We start from the raw sequence: 16,978 nt of genomic DNA, 5'->3' as shown, positions 1-16,978 counted from the left end.
AGGTCACCAGGAATAATCCTTACCAGTCAGGAGCACAACCAAATATGGCCAAAACCAAAAAGCAAACAAAATACAAATTAAAAAGGCTTCAAGGGGCTGGAGCGATAGCACAGCGGGTAGGGCGTTTGCCTTGCACGCGGCCGACCCGGGTTCAAATCCCAGCATCCCAGATGGTCCCCTGAGCACCGCCAGGGGTGATTCCTGAGTGCATGAGCCAGGAGTGACCCCTGTGCATCGACGGGTGTGACCCAAAAAGCAAAAAAAAAAAAAAAAAAAAAAATTAAAAAGGCTTCAAAATAGCTGTTTCACACACAGTAAAGGGGCAGTGCAAGCAAGCACCCGCAAGATGGGCTGACTGACGAGCTCCTGTACTATCCCTGACGCCCATCGGAACATTTTTGATTGTATCTGTGGACCATACAATATTGGCAGCCCGGGATGCCATCACCTTTCCATCACGTGATTTCACAAGCCTTACTATAGGGCTCTGGTCTGGAACAATGCTTAAAGGGCTCGAGGTTTAGGGGGACAGGAGCGATAGCACAGCGGGTAGGGCATTTGCCTTGCATGCGGCCGACCCGGGTTCGATACCCGGCATCCCATATGGTCCCCCAAGCACCGCCAGGAGTAATTCCTGAGTGCAGAGCCAGGAGTAACCCCTGAACATCGCTGGGTGTGACCCAAAAAGCAAAAAAAAAAAAAAAAAAAAGGCTCGAGGTTTGCCAGTGAGGCCAGGGGTCTGATTCTCAAAACCACATGGTCCCTAAGCCCCACCCGGATTGACCACACACCCACCAGGAGTAGCAAGAATAATGCTGGGTGTAGTCTAGAAGTTTCCCAAGTGGGACTTCATTCCACAATCAGTACTGAGCCAGAGACGGATACTGGCATCCGGGGATAGGAGAGACTCAGGTTGCTCAATCAGCAGGCCTCGCTCTAAGTCTGAGGTATCAGAGGGCCTTTGGGTCAGGAGCACCCCTATTTTCCACTTCTGTATGTAACGACCAACTACTTGGTCCATATTCATGCACTTTCACCAAGCCCAGGAGTCCTGCCTCATTCATCCCGGGACCCCTGAGATGCCTTCAGGGCCTTTTCCAATCAGGGGGCGGCTTCCATGCAGGATACCCAAGCTAGGACAGTGTGGTAAGTTGGCATCCGTGAACTGGGTCGGGCCTTGCACCTCTAAGGCAGCTCTAGCTGTTGGCATCCTGGGAATGTTAAACAGACCCCAGGCCCTGGGATCAATCAGGTCTGGGGTTGTCCTATGTAAAGATTCCCATGTCTCTGTCCTTAGCACCCTTCCTGGTGGCCAGGCACTCAATCGTGCCAAACGTCTGTCATGTGCCCGTCCACCGAGGGCAGGCTGGCACGGCGGTGAATCCCAGGAGCAGGCGGGGAACAGGGAGAGGCAGCGTTACCGTCCAGACTGTTCTTGTTGGTGGTCAAATCCAGAACCATTTGCTCTGTGGACAGAAGTGGGAAGGGATGAGGTGGGGTAAGTGAGCTGCGGGGGAACTAGGGGTGGGAGATCGGACTGGCTGGCCGCCACCTCCCCAGTCACCTCGACTCTGTTCCTCGTCCCCTCGGTCCTTGCCGTTGTTATAGCAGTTTGTCTTCAGGCGCTTGGGTTGGGGGCAGTAGTCGGAGGCCACGGAGTCGTCTGCGTTCCCGGTGCGTCTGCGTGTCTTATTCCCTTTGAACAGGAAGGGGACAGGTAGGAGGGCAAGGGGGGGAGCATGGAACTGGTCCAGGAGCCTCATGGAATGTCTACATTTGATTCATCCAGTTTCCATACACCATTTTCTGGTAGCTCTTTCGGGCCACACCCATGTGTGCTCAGGGCTTACTCCTGGCCCACCTAGAGGACCATATGGGTGCTGGGGGTCAAGGCTGGACCCGCTGCATGCAAGCCATGGGCCGTACACACTGCACTGGTGTGCTCGCATCTTCGTTTTCACCTACATTTACGAACTGTCAATGAATCTGATCCAATAGGTTTTACTATTTGGCATATTGGACTGTTACTGTTTTGGTTTGAGCCACACCTGATGCGGCTCAGGCCTTACTCCTGGCTTGGCACTTAGGGATCACCCCTGTCGTGGTCAGGGGACCATATGGGATGCCAGGAATTGAACCTGTGTTGGCAGCCTGCATGGCAGCAAATGACCTACACACTGTGCTGTATCTCTGGCCCCCTGGAATACTGGGCTTGTCGCCAAAATATTTATTAAGCCATTCCAGTTTTTATTTCAGGACTCAAACTTTGATCTGGGAGATGAAGAGGCAGTACAGCAGCAGGAAGGGCATTTGCCTAGCGCCCCGCCCCCAGTATTGAGCCTCTGCCCCACAGAGACCTCCCAGCACCACCAAGAGTCATTCTTGTGTGCAGAGACAAGAGTAAGCCCTGAGCACCGTTGGCTGTGGCCTTCAAACCAAAAACTACTGATGCTGTAAAAGGCATAATCTGCACACGAAATTTCCATACACTAATATAACAATTCCAGAATCCTAAAAGGGCAAGAAAATTACACAGGGATAAACAACAACAACAACAAAAAATCATAAGACCCTTTTAGTGACATTGAAGTGGAGAGTGATTGTGATTGAGCCTGAGGAGGGGGAGAGCAGAATTTCCCACAGGCAACCCTGGGTGAGAGGCCAAGGGGAGGGAAAGAGAGAAGGGTCCCTTGTGAAATCTTTTTTCCCCCAAGTTGGTGCTTTCCCAGAGAGGACCAGGTGCGAGGAAGTTGAAGAGAGTGCAGAGAACATAGGGCAGAGGAATACCGTATTTCCTTGATTCTAAGTTCCCATTGCCTGAACGGCGCACCTTCGACTTATTAACCACTTTGGGGGAACAGGAAAACAAAATAAAAACAGAAATCACGATGTTACATGATAGGTGGATTTCAGGCACCTGCTTTCAAGAGACAATGTCCAATAAAGCTCCCAAACCTGAGGATTCTGGACAGAGTCAAACTAGGAGCCCTGCTCCCAGAGGCAGCTTATGGTGTTCTGTTCTCCTAATACCACCATCCTACACCCTCTTTCCTCAGACTTATCTGTAATCATGACTCCAGAACAGGGTCTGCCAGGGCTTAGAGCTCCTGGTTCAAGCATGCGCCTTAGGAGTTCAAATCTCCTCCAAGTGGGATTCTGCTATGCCCACACCTCCAAGGGACTGCCCGCGCTCAGGGCCAGGTGTGCAACCCCAGGAGTCTCAGTCGCTAAGATGTGTGCATGCCTGTTGGAAAGTGCACACACGGGAGGCCTTGCAAATCGGGTGTCGGAGCCTTGGGGAGCCGCAAGGATGAGCCTGAGCACTGCTACTTTTCCATTTGCTTGCTTTCTGCCTCTGAGGTGCCCGGGAATGAACCCAGGCCCTCAGGGACAAACCCTGCTTCTGCGAAACGGGCCTGGCTGGGCACAGCCCCTGACAGGTGAGCGAAAAGCAACAAGTTAAACATGTACAAGCACCAGGTAGGGATTAAAAATAAAGATGGGGAGGGAAAGGTTGGAAGGTCCCTTATTAGCATTCTGGCTGCCTTGACAATTGCAACTGGGTTTTTTGGTGTTATCTTTATTCTGATTTGGAGGTCCCCATGGCAGTGCTCAGGAATCCAACCTGGCTTCTGGTGGTTGTCACATACAGACCCTTGCAAGGCCAGTATTTGAACCATCTTTCCTGACCAGTAGCTATATTTTATTAAAACAAAGCATGCATCCAAACAAACGTAAAATGTACTTGACTTGTAAGTAGCAGAGAAGCTAGAAAAGGCTACTATGCTATACCCCTGGGGTTTCAGACTGTGAGGTCCCCTCTGGAGTCAGGGGTTCTAGGAAATTCCCCAGGCCTTCCTCTGAAATGCTGGGGTACGTTTGGCATGAGTGGGGGGAACCAATCAGCTTAAGTGGATCTAATGCATGCTTCCTCCCTCCCGCCAGCAGGAGGCGCTGTCACAGGGCCCCAGGCCCACCTGGTTGCTTGTTGTTGGGTTTCAGGCCCTCAACCCCGGTAGGCTTAAAGCCCCCATGAGCCCACTCGAGCATGGGCTTCAGCTGGTCCTCCAGTGACTCTCCTGGGTTGCTGGGGAAGTTCTTGCCGGCCCTTACCCGGGCTCTCTGCCAAGACAGAAGAAAGTCTATGGTGAATGGCAAATGGATGGTGGGGGGCGGTGAGGGTAGTGGGGAGGTTGGAGGAAGGGGTCCAGTCTACACCACACTCAGGGAGTTTCCCCAGCGGGGGCCTGCATTCCTCACACTGGGCCCTTTCAGAGCCAGCAGCTGTCCTGGGCTCTGGTATGTGATCAGAAGGCGGGGCTTGAGCAGGGGGGAAGCATGGAAAGAGGCCTCCGAGCACGCCAAGGGGCCTAGAGCAAACTGGGTCAATCGTAGCTGCAGCCTTTGGGCCTTGGAGCTTCTGGCCCCACTGCGATGCCGTTGGCGAAGACATGAGTGGTGCCCACCGGAAGGGCCTCCGAGACAGGCAGTAAGGATTCACCTGTGAGGCTGGGCCTGGATCTCCCATGGGTTGGACGAAGGCCAGGACCTCTCCCTGCCCCTCTGAAGGTAGGAGGAGCAGAACTGAGGTGGCAGCTGCCTGAGCTGTGCCTCAGAGGTCCTGGAAAAGCCTCCTTGGAATTAAAGACACTCTCCCCCTACCCAGCTGCTGTGTCCCAGTTGGCAGGAAGCTGGGGTGGCACCAGGAAGCCCTGGGAAAGGAAACTGCTTCCCCCTTGACCTCCAGGCCTCCCAGCCTGCTCTCACCCAATCCTGCCCTCCTGCTCCCCTTCCCTGAGCCATCCAGGGTGCCCAGTGCAGTCCACGCTGGCTTTGCTGCTGATCTCTTACTTTTTCAGGGTTTTCTTATTACATATACAGGCTTTGGGGCCACACGGGGCCGTGCTCAGAGTTTCCTCCTGTCCGTGTACTCAGAATTCACTCCTGGCTGGACTCAGGAACTCTATGGGGATGCCAGTGTTTGAGCCTGGCACGCAAGGCAAGCACCCTGCCGCTGTAATATCCTTCGGTTGCTGAGCTTTTAAAGGACCGCACCTCTGGGCCGGTTCCCAAGGATCCACCTCCCACTTACCTCCAGGGCTTGGAACATGGCCTTTCTGTAGGAGACCAGCTTGTTGAAGGAGGTCAGGTTAAAGTGCTGGCTGAACAGCCCCAGGGCCACCAGTTTGTCTGCGGAGACCTGGAAGAGAAGGAAACCCCCATTGAGAGACCACGGCTGAGCTGCTGGGTGCCTCCTATAAGGCGACTCCTGGCCACCCACTTCATGGATGCGAAGAGCAGAGCAGGGGGCGGTGATAATAGGATATGGAAATGCCACAGAGACATCATTGCACACTTTAGCCAGAAGAGGCTCACGGGGACCCTCCTAATGTGAAATGGAAAGGAGAGAAGGGCTGGGGCACATGCGTGCCTAGCATGCACGAGACCCAGTTTCAGTCCCCAACCTGGCAGGATCAGATGACTGGTTGGAACCCCAGCATGGAGTCTCTCTGCGCTGGCAGGTATGAACAAACAAACTCAAGCAGAACCCATGTGGGCAGGTGAGTCTACACTGGCCCAGGATTCAATCCTACTTGATGTGTAAGGTTCTGAATGAAAGCACCCCTCCACCCTGCAGGCCGAGGGGAGGGAGCTCCTGACCAGGCCAAAATTGGGAGTGACCTCAGGGACCATGGCGATTTCGGCTCTGAGCCATTAGGCTAACATCACGTCTGGGCAGAGCCAAGGAGCTTCTAGCAACTGTTTGATTTTTGCCTTCCACATGGACGAAGCATCCATGGTCTGGCCCTCAGCAGCCAGGTCAGGCGTGGGTGCCACGGAGGTGGCAGATGACACCACCCACTTGCTGGTCAGACACCGTCTCTTTCATGCTAGCCGCAGTTTGTACTACCACGCCCTGAGTGTGGCATTTCCGGCCATGGTTAAAAAGCTGGGACACAGGTTTGATTGCTCTGTAGGCTGGGCATTTTGCCTTGTGTGCTGACCTCGCTTCAATGCCTTGCACCCCATATGGTACCGAGTGCAGAGCCAGGGATAAACCCTGAACACCACTGGGATTGGTGGAGAATTATAAAAAAAGAGAGGCCCCCATTCGACGGCTCTTTGGAACCCTGTGGTGTTAGGGGGTCTGTCCTAACTCCTGTTCCATCTCTCTGGTGCACCGTGATACCAAGCTGCTCAAAACAATCCAAAAAATGCCCCATACGAATCCTGACTCACCATCTCACAGGCCCATGCTTTGTCTCGTTAGCATCAAATCCAGTCTTTCATGGCCCATTTCGTCTCTCACTGGGCCAGGGCAATTATGAACAACCCAATTATTTCATTTCACTCAAATCATTGGCACACTTGCCCTGTCATTAGATGCATCAACCTGGGACCTTCAGTCCTGCGCCCTCTGCTGGCTGATGTGGGATCTGCAGTCTATCCCTCTCCCCCTCAAGCAAGTGTCACGCCTCTAACAGGGGGTTTGGTTTTGGTTTTTGGTTTTTCGGTCATACTTGGCTTACTCTTGACTTTGCACTCAGGGATCCCTCCTGGTGGACTTGGGTCCATATGGGGTGCCAGGGATTGAACCTGAGTCAACCATATGCAAGAGAAAGCCCCAACCTGCTGTTCTATCGCTTTCGTGCCTCTCAGTATCCTTGTCCTTTGCAAACCTCCATTTCATTGCCACAAATAGCTATTTTCTATAAAAACCCCAACTCGCCTTGAAGCGCCATCCTCCAAACACTACCTATACCAGTCCCTTTTTCCCATTAGGGGGTACACCCAGCAAAGCACAGGGTCAATCCTAGCTCCGCACTCAGGAATCACTCCTGGTAGTGTCTGAGGTACCAGATGGAGTGCTGGGAATTGAATTCAGGTCAGCTGGGTCCATGGTAAGTGACCTACCCACTAGACAAATATCTGTCTACAGCCGTATCTAAATGACACTTGACTTTACACTAACTCGCTGGCATTCCTTCACCAAGACTTCCCAGCTAGATCTACTTTTCTAAAAGTATCCCGGGGACAGGACTCGCTGAACAATTCCACACTCGATTCCCTGGAGATAGTGCTCACCCCACCCGAAGCTGGGATTCTCAGCAAACCTAATTCAGGCCTGGAACAGCTCCTAGCAGGCTGCCAGAATAATTCTGAATCATTAGCTTGAGACCAATAATACTATAAAGAACATTCTCAGGAGGTCCAAGAACAAAGCTAGCCAATCCAGAGCCAAAGAAGCCAAAGGCAAACCTTCCTCTGATGGCTTAGAGGCAGAGACTCTCCTTCCCTCCTTCATCCATCCTTCCCATCCAATACCCTGTCTGCCCAGACCTTCACACAATAATCCAGGTCCGTCGCTCTGCTACAGAAAAACCAGCAACACACAGGCCAGTGTTATTAGTCGGGAGGGTAAGGCACTTCACTTGCACGTGGCTGACCTTGGTTCCATCCCGGGCATGCATGCCATAGATTGCCTTAATTATTGCAGGAGTGTTTTGAGAGCACAAAGCCAGGAATAAGTACTGGGTACTACCAACCCTCCAAAGAAAGGAATACAGGAGGCCCAGGATCCAGGCCTTGCCAGCTCAGGAGATTAAAAGAAGCTGCAGGGGCTGGAGCAATAGCACAGCGGGTAGAACATTTGCCTTGCCTGCGGCTGACCGGGTTTAATTCCCAGCATCCCATATGGTCCCCTGAGCATCATCCAGAGTGATCCCTGAGTGCATAAGCCAGGAGTAACCCTGTGCATCGCCAGGTATAACTCAAAAAAAGCAAAAATAAAGTCAATCCCGGTGATTTTTTTTTTTAAAAAAAAAGAAGCTGCACCAGAGATGGCACCAGTAAATGCCTGGTGCAACTTTGCTCCAACTTTCTAGACAAATCCTGGGTGCTCCCCATTGGTGAAAATTAAATTGCATAGAAGAAAATTGCAGGGCTGGACAGAAGATAGGAGTGAAGCCACTTGCCATGCAACCCAAACCTAAGTTGAAGCCAAACTTTACATAACATTTCCCCTGAGGAGAGCTAGGAATATAGTTCCACAAGCTCCAGTCACTCGTCCTATATCCCCCTCCATGTACATGCACGTGCACACACACACACACACACACACACACACACACACACAGAGTCATCTCAGGCAGAGAAAGGCACCGCTGCTACCATGGGGAAATGCTTGCCGTGACTCACCTCAGAGAACTTGCCATCACCAAACCACTGTACCCAGCGCATCCCGGACATAGCCTGGCGCTTGGATGTGGCCTTCCAGGACACCACCATGGCCGGCCACCAGGAGAAGCCCTTGATCTTTCCCCACACGAGGTCCCCAATTCCAAACTCCTTCCCATCCTAGAGAGGGGGGAAAAGTCACATTAAAAAATGCCTGGACCTCCCCCAGATTCCTTCCCCCCAAGCAGACTGGCTGTCATGCCCACAACCTGCCTCCGGGCGCCACCCTAGCCACCAGCAGCCCTGGCGCAGACACACAGAAGACACCACAGCGCTGGAGGTCTCTCCAGGCCCAATTCCCAGACCAGGGCACCCCAGATGGGGCCTTGCAGTCTCCCCACCTACTCAAGATGGAATCACGGTGAGCAAGTGCTTCCACGAGCAAGGTCCAGGTACTTGGATTCCAGGGCTGAATGTCCAGGGTGGAGATTCAGGCTGTCCCTCCCTGCGCCCCCTCCCGCCCAGCACACTACCTGTCATGCCTACAATTTACCTCCGGGCGCCATCTTAGCGCACCAACAGCCCTGGCCCAGAGACCGCCATCTGAATCCCCAAATGGTTTAATGCCATATGTACACAGATGGCTCTGGAACCCAACCACTTACAATATACAAATTTACATTCACAATCATGGCTGTCTGAGCTCTCATGATATTCAAAATGAACAGTGGAAAATAATTTATCTAGCATAATTTATTCAAGGTTGGCTTGAATGGTGGTGCGAAATTTAGAACAAAACATAAGCCCAAAATGAGAGAGTATTGGAGAAATTGTCTGCATCGAGGCAGGGTGAAGACTGGGATGTGGGTGGTAGAGAATGTGCACTGGTGGAGGGATGGGTGTTCCATCATTGTAAGGATGAATCTCAAACATGAAAACTTTGTAACTGGAATGATAGCACAGCGGGTAGCACGTTTGCCATGCACGCGGTCGACCCAGGTTCGATTCCCAGCATCCCATATGGTCCTCTGAGCACAGACAGCAGTAATTCCTTGAGTGCATAGCCAGGAGTAACCCCTGTGCAATGCTGGGAGTAACCCAAACAAAAAATTTGTAACAACCTCACAGTGATATCATTGAAAAAAAAAAAGTAATGTGGAGTTCATGCCCAATGCAATCAGCTTAATCAATGGCTGAACAAATAGCAGTACTCCTACATTATTAAAAAAGAAAAAAAGAAACACCTGGAGGGGCTGAAGAGATAGCACAGCGGGTAGGGTATTTGCCTTGTATGCAGCCGACCCAAGTTCAATCCCCGGCATCCCACATGGTCCCCTGAGCACTGCCAGGAGAAATTCCTGAGTGAAGAGCCAAGAGTAACCCCTGAGCATCTCTGGGAGTGACCAAGCCCCCCACCCCCAAATGAAATAGCAAATTTAAAAAAGAAATAACTCCTGAAGAGGCCTGGAGTGATACACAGTGGGTAGAGTGCTTGCCCATGGCCACCCCAGGCTCAATCCCTGGCACCATGAGCCCTACCAGAGTGCAGTAGGGAATAAAGTATAAGGAAGAAGTCCAGGCATAGTCCGGATGTGGTGCAGAAACAAAGGAAATGCCTGAAGAAACCCTGCTGGTTGAGGTCCTGAGCCCCACCTCTGGAACTGACACCTATTGTCTCCAGGGCCAATTGCTGCAGGCTAGAAAACCGATTTCCTGTGAAAAACTTAGAGTCCTGGGTGAGGGGCTTGGCCACGGGCTGGACACTGGGCATGTTGTGGCTATTACATAAGACTGGTCCCATTTTTTTTTCTTTTTGGGTCACACCCGGGGGTGCACAGGGATCACTCCTGCCTCTGCACTCAGGAATTACCCCTGGCTGAGCTCAGGGGGACCATATGGGATGCTGGGAATCAAACCCGGGTCGGCCTCGTGCAAGGCAAACGCCCTACCCACTGTGCTATTGCTCCAGCCCCAAGACTGGTCCTATTTAACCTTCACATCAAACCCATGTCTGGAAGTAGAAGACGAGGAAAGCCCACAGACCGGATTACAGGAGAGCAATATTATGAATGTCTCCTCAATGTGTCCAGGGTGGGCCAACAAGAATATCAGCCACTTGACGGTGAAGGAGACTGATGCCCAGAAGAGAAGCTAGAATGGGGACACGGTGCTAAGGGCGGCCGGGTACAGGCATGTTGCCCATGGGGACCCCACTACTGACCCCAATACTACTCAGTCCTCAGGCCAGGCGTGTGCATTCCCACAAATGGGCAGAAGTTAGGCTCAATTTGTGATGCTGAATTTGAACTTAGGCAAAAAAAAAAAAAACTTAATCTGATCCAAGGAGGTGGTACAGTGGGTAGAAGGGCATTTGCTTTGCACACAGCTGACCCTGTTCCATCACTGGCATCCCATGTTCTACAGAGCTACCAGGAGTGATCCCTGAGCTCAAAGCAAGGAGTGCGTGCTGAGCACTGCTGGGTGTGGCCTCCATCCCCAAAAAGGGAAATACCCTTTTCACAAGTGGCACTAGAGGAACTGGAGAAATATTACAGAGGTGAGGGTGGTTGCCTTGCTCACGCCAACTCAGGATCCACTGCAATATCCCACCCATGTGGCCCAAAGCAAGCCAGGTGTAAGCTCTGGGACTCCAAACTCCTTCTGCTGCCCCCGCCCTCCAGCAAAAAAATAAAAATAAAAAGTACTAGGGCCCAGTGAGTTTATACCAGGCAGTGTGTTTGCTTTGTACACAACTGCCCCATGTTTAGTCCCTGGCACCACACAGGATCACAGTATCTTCGGGACTAGGAGCTACCAGCACTGGGTATGGTGTAAAAACACAACTTAAAAGTGGCTCAACAGGGCTGGAGAAATACGGCAACTAGCAAGGTGCTTGTCTTGCACATGCTGACCCTGGTTCATACCCTGGAACCACACATGGTTCTTAGCCCCACCAGGAATGAGGCAATACCATGTATGGCCCATTAACCAAGCAAAAGAAGTGACAGGGATGGGAAAGTGGTAGGTATATAGCGTTTAGCCTTGGGGGCTGGAGCACAGCGGGTAAGGCCTTTGCTTTCCATGTGGTCAGTCCGGGTTTGATTCTCAGCATCCCATACAGTCCCAAGAAAATGACAGGAGTTAAATGCAGAGTGCAGAGCCAGGAGTAACCCCTGTGCATCGCTGGGTGTGACCAAAAAAGGAAACAAAAAACGGTACTTGTCTCACATGCTGCTTCCTCAGCATTACCAAAAGCTACGCCTGGGCGTAGATCCAGGTGTTATTGGAGAGTTTTTCATTGGTAAGGGGGAGATGTGCTCCCCCCAAAAAAAACTAAATAAAATTAAAAGGCTCATTGAGGCGACGTCCTGTCCCCTCTGGGTCCCTGTCCGGCCCCTGCCCCAGTACCTGGTACTCGGTGCTCTCTATGTCTCGGCTGTCAGCATCCCGCGCGTGGGGGGACTCCGGGCCCTCCTGCGGGCCCTCGGTGACCAGGCTGGTGTAGGGCGTGCTGCTGTTTTGTGGGATCACGTCGTCCTCCGTCAGGTCGATGGTGAGGTAAGAGCTGGAGGGTGACGGCCACGGGGTGCTGGCCGAGGACTCTGTGCGGCGCTGCAGGGACTGAAAACAGAAAGACAAAAGCTTGGTTCCCGGCGGCCCAGGGTGACCCAAGGGCTGCCCAGCCAGCAGAGAGAGGATGTATCAGTTAGGAGGGCAGTGGGTGACCGTCCAGCTCGAGTGCGTAGGAGACCCCTGTGACCAGAACAGAGAGAGGAGGAGGAGGGGACATCCTGTGGAAAGGTGCCTGTGGACCGTATCCAGGTGCTGTGCCCGACCCTGTGGCCTTGCCCTGGGTCCAGCCAATGAAGGCCACAGAGAGGCCAGAAAGCCCCTCAGGCAGGACTGGGAAGCCAGGGCAGGCTCGCCGGCCCCCCAGTTCCAGGAGATCAGCTCAGAAAGGGTCACGGAGTTTAGGATCTAAACCAGCACCAAGGAGAGAGGGAGTGGGGGGAGAGGGGGAGAAAGAGAGAGAAAGAGAGAGCTGAGGCCAGGCGAGGCCGAGAGGGAGCAGGTGGGTCTTCCGGCCATTCCGACACAGAGAAACGGAACAGGGCCCGAGCTCCCGAGAACCAACCCTGGTCACTGGACATTCCACGGGGGTGTCATCCACGGGGTGGCGGCCGTGCCGGCCTCGGGTGGGACGTGGGGAGGGCCTCTGCCTCTCCCAGCTGGAGGCTCGGGTGCTATTTCGGGTTCGGACCTAGAAGGGAGAGGGCAACATGGGGGCCGTGGTGAGTGCGGGCTGGGGGGCCTGAGAGGGGGGCACCTGGGGCGGGGCCTCAGGTCGTGCTGGAGCTTAAGCAGATGTGTCTGTCCTGCCAACTCCCAAGGCCATGGGCCAAGGGCAGGGGAAGCCTCCCGAACCCCACACTCCTGTGCCCAGCTGCCGCCGCGCCTGCAAGAGAGACTGAAAACAATCCAGGGGGGTTCTAAAGGAAATTGTCCCCCCCCCCCCCGCCTCTACAATAAAAAAAAAAGCCTAAAGGAGCTGGAGAGCAGGTGTCAGGTGCTTGCCTCACACACAGCCCGGCCTAGGCCCGAGTATGCCCGCTGGGCACTGGCAGAAGTGATCCTTCAGCACAGAACCACAACTCCGGAGCACCGCCAGGTGGACCCCAATACAAAAAAGTAAAATTCCAAGACTCTTAGAAAAGCTGGATTGCCAGATGGCGAAGGATCAAGACCCCAGAGGGAGTGCTCAGATGTTGCTTCTTTTGTTTCAGGTATTTGGTGCTCAGGAATCATTTTGGTGCCAGGATTCAAACCAAAGACCCACAGGACACAAAACCAGAGCCTTCGCTCCTGTCATCCGACCCAGGTTTCTTTTCTCATTTGCGGGCCGCACCTGGGTTCATAGCTGTGTTCAAGGATCAGAGGACGATGGCTCTGACTAGGTTGAAAAAACCATGTGGTGCGGAGGATCCAACCCAAGTAAGGCCCCACGAAGGCAAGCACCTAGCCACTACACTGCTCCAGTCCCAGGCCCCGATGCCCTTGGGTGTTGTAAAGCAGGGTTCGAGAGCTTGAAGGATTTCATGTTTTGCTTTGGGTTAAGTTCCAGGAACTGTAGAGAGGGGGTTAAGCGTGTCCCCTGCTTCTGGCCACATGTGGCCCTTCTTCAGCCTGAACCCCAGAACATCTCACTTGGGAGACGTGGGCCTGGCTGTGCCACAGGCCTGCATGTCAGAGGCCTGGGGGCTCGGGCGGGACTTACGGCTGGGCTTTCGGAGCGCGTCCTGGTTTCCCGGAAGAGTTTCGGCATCACTGGCGTGTCGGAGCCTTCTCCGTCTTCCCCGTCGTCTCTCTCGCCGGTGAGATCCTAGACAAACGAAGCACAAGCAACTTAATTCAACATTGTGAGCAAAGGGGGGTCTGCATGGGGCTGGGGTGATAGTTCTCGGACTACGGTGCCTGCCTTGCACGCACCAACCGGGATGTGATCCCGGCACCTCATATGGTGCCCTCAGCCCCTCTAGGAATAAGCCCTGTGCAGTCAGCTGTGGCCCCAAACCCACTCCCCAGAATTTTTACAATTCTGAATTCAGAATGGGGGTTGAAGAGAGCACAGCAGGCAAACACTTGCCCTGAGCATTGCCAGGAGATGTTGAGAATCACCGGGTTTTACCCAAAACCCAAAAGCTTAGGGGACAGTGCATTGGTCCCAGAGTCACTGGTTAAACTCCACCCCACCCCCACCCCCACCCCCACCCCCATGGGCAGGGAGACCCAGGGGCACTTGCCACCGAAGGTCTCTGGTGCTTCCCAGGCAAAGCTGTGTCTGAGTCCCGCACCCCTGAGCCTGCACGCCTCCCTCCCGCCAAGGATGGGAAGAGGGAGAGGCAAGAAGTGCGCGGTCGGGAGGATCTAGTGATGCAGGCTTTGTCCAGGGTGGGCAGCCAAGCAAATGTTTAGACAGAAATGTCCCTGCTGCTAGAGGGAGGAATCTGACGAAAGGGCAGCAGCTGCCAGGCCTAGAAGGCCACTGTCCCCTGCACACAGCTGGTTCCTGCTCACCCAGATCCCTTGACACAGGCAGACACTGGTTCTCTGTAACGGGATCCAAGTGGGCAAAACTCCAGCATGTTTGATAAGTAAGCTGAAGGCATATGTATATTCAGCAATAAATGTATATGTATATGTATATGTATATGTATATGTATATGTATATGTATATAAAATGGCGGGACAGTGAGAGAGCGGAGAGAAGAGAGAAGAGGAGAGGGGAAGGGAGGGGAGGGGGAGTACACAGAGGCCTTCCATGTGAACACCAGATTCATCCCTGGGCACTGCCAACATGGCTCCTGAGCATGGCTGGCAGTGCTCCCCAAAACAGGAAATCCTATAGCAATAATCATTCTCTATTTCAACAAATTAAAAAATTAAAATTAAAATTAAAAAAACAGTGGCCAGGGGCTGGAGTGATAGCACAGCTGGTAGGGCGGGCGTTTGCCTTGCACGCGGGTGACCTGGGTTCTAATCCCAGCAACCCATATGGTCCCCTGAGCATCGCCAGGGGTAATTCCTGAGTCAAGAGTCAGGAGTAACCCCTGTGCATCGCCAGGTGTGACCCAAAAACCAAAAAAAATTTAAAAAAACCAGTGGCCAGACAGACAGTGTAGTCATTCTGGGTTCAATCCCTGATACCCCATATAACCCCCCCAAATACTGCCAGGACTGAGCACAGAGCCAGGAGAGTTGCAAGGCCCAGAAAAGCAAAGATTAAAGTCAATTCAATGCATTTCTAAAACTGCTCAAAGACGATAATCTGAATCATCTCACAACCGCGTCAGACTGTCTTCACTTGTAAAAGGGATGCTTTAATTGAAGTGATGTAGTTGATATCCCAGATGGAGAAGAAATATTTCAAAAACTATGTCAGTGGGCTGGAGCGATAAAACACGGCAGGTAGAGCATTTGCCCTGCACATGACCAACCCGAGTTCGATTCCCAGCACCTCCTATGGTCCCCTGAGCACCACCAGGAGTAATTCCTGTGCGCAGATCCAGGAGTAACTCCTGTGCATCGCTGGGTGTGATGCAAAAAGGAAAAAAAAAACTGTCAGAAGCATCATGTGAAAAAGCTACACTGGGGTTGCAGAGATAGTGCAACAGGTAGAATGCTTGCCTTGCCCTCGACCAACCTGGGTCCAATTCCTGGCATCCCATATGGTCCCCTGAGCTCTGCCAGCAGTGATGCCTGAGTGAGTGTGAAACCAAGAGTTTCGGAATGAAACTCCTCCCCCGCAAAAACCCTAAGCTGAATAATGAGGAGCTTCAGGGTAAGCAGTGTGCTGTGCCACCAAACACCGCCCTGAGGTTCCTCGGCCTCTGCTCTGTGCCATGCACAGCTCACCTGCTCTGCAGCAAGGCCCGCCTGCCCGTTCCTGGGGGGCCCCCAGAGCTCTGCATGACCACTGGACAGACCTCCCCACCCTCTGCGATAAAAAGCAGCCGTACCTGTGTGTAGCTCAGCAGGCTGGACACCTCCCTCTTGGACAGTCGGGAACTCGATCTTCGGCCTGTGGCTAAAAGAACCACAGAGTTTGTAAGGGAACTTAGTCCTCTTCTGGGATTTATTCCTGGCCCCTGGCAGACTCCCGGCTCCAAAGTAGCTCCTGGGGATTGTTCGAGTGGCTGCCACGCTCTGCAAAGTCTGCCCGTGTGTGGCTAACAGCTACCATGGGGCTGAATACGAGCTAGCCAACAGAAAGACCTGCTGGACCGCACGGTGCCAGCACCCTCCCAGGGCAGGATGGACAGAAGGGCTTGCATGCACAGCAGTCGGGAAAAGCTGCTGAGGAGGGGTGGATGTGGCTGCCCTCTGACCTGTGCCTGCTCCCCAGGGTGGCTGATCCCCTCCTGAGGGACCAAAGGCTCAAGCTCTGATGGGAGATTAAAGTACAAAGATGAGATGTACAAGGGGATACTATCATGGGTAAGGTGCGTGCCTGGCCTGTGGCCCACCCTCATTTGATCCATGGCATCCCAGGATCCCTTATGGGAGCACTGCCAGGCGAGCAGCAAGCACCCAAGGGGATTTGCTTGGGGCACCTTAGGGAGTCCTTGCTGAGGGCAGCCCCCTGGGGAGCTCAGGGAGGAAAAGCTGGTGGGGCTCCGTGTCACACGGGGACTCCCAGTGTTGGACAAGGTCGACACCGGCCTCCCCAGAGCCTCCCACTGGGCGGCAGCCATCCTGCCGTGCGCCCACTGCCCCCGGGCCCGGCCACCTCTGATCTCCGGGGTGCTGATGGCCTCCAGGATCGGGGGTGACGGGGCATCCTTGGAGTCCGAGGACTGGTCGCTGCAGGCCCCGTTGGTCAGGATGGAGTCTTCCCTCCCGCTGACCTCCTCCTCTCCGCTCAGCTGGCGCGTGTCGCCCTTCATGGTTTCCTGTGGGGGGCCAGAAGGCGTCAGGGCGCAGGGTGCCGAGGCCGGTGGGGGCGGTACACCTCCACAGCTCCCAGTGCTGGGTCGGTGTCCCTGGGCCCGGAGACCCTGGGCTGCATGCACAGAAGACTTCTGCCCCAGGACCCCCGCCCAGCCCGCCCCCCGGCACCTGCCCCCCTCACCAAACTCAGAGGCTCAGGACTTGGTTCCATGTGGCCAGGCAGCCCAAGGGCCGAGAAGCCAGCGCTGACCCTGGCCAGGGAGGCTCGCCCGGGGCAGGAGCTGGGGCTCTGGGCCGCTCTGAGCAATTAGCTGCCCACTTCAAACAATGCCATCTCGGACCCTCCCGCCTG

General features: G+C 53.8%; 1 protein-coding gene across 1 annotated transcript in view; it reads right to left on the bottom strand.

Moving 5' to 3' along the window:
- DNMT3B (DNA methyltransferase 3 beta) overlaps window positions 1-16,622 on the bottom strand; it is a 30,450-nt gene extending 13,828 nt beyond the window's left edge. The window contains exons 1-9 of the mRNA XM_055139413.1: window positions 16,466-16,622; window positions 15,696-15,763; window positions 13,454-13,558; window positions 11,587-11,799; window positions 8,200-8,358; window positions 5,093-5,200; window positions 3,978-4,122; window positions 1,565-1,696; window positions 1,422-1,466 (exon numbers count right to left, since the gene is read on the bottom strand). Of these exons, the coding sequence (XP_054995388.1) occupies window positions 1,422-1,466; window positions 1,565-1,696; window positions 3,978-4,122; window positions 5,093-5,200; window positions 8,200-8,358; window positions 11,587-11,799; window positions 13,454-13,558; window positions 15,696-15,763; window positions 16,466-16,622 (1,132 nt within the window). The remainder of the gene's footprint in view (window positions 1-1,421; window positions 1,467-1,564; window positions 1,697-3,977; window positions 4,123-5,092; window positions 5,201-8,199; window positions 8,359-11,586; window positions 11,800-13,453; window positions 13,559-15,695; window positions 15,764-16,465) is intronic.
- Window positions 16,623-16,978: the final 356 nt, after the last annotated feature.

The sequence above is a fragment of the Sorex araneus genome, chromosome 5, assembly GCF_027595985.1.
Source record: "Sorex araneus isolate mSorAra2 chromosome 5, mSorAra2.pri, whole genome shotgun sequence".
In the NCBI taxonomy this organism is placed as follows: Eukaryota; Metazoa; Chordata; class Mammalia; order Eulipotyphla; family Soricidae; genus Sorex; species Sorex araneus.
Note: the sequence above shows the minus strand (reverse complement) of the source record. Positions and strands in the feature narration are given on the sequence as shown.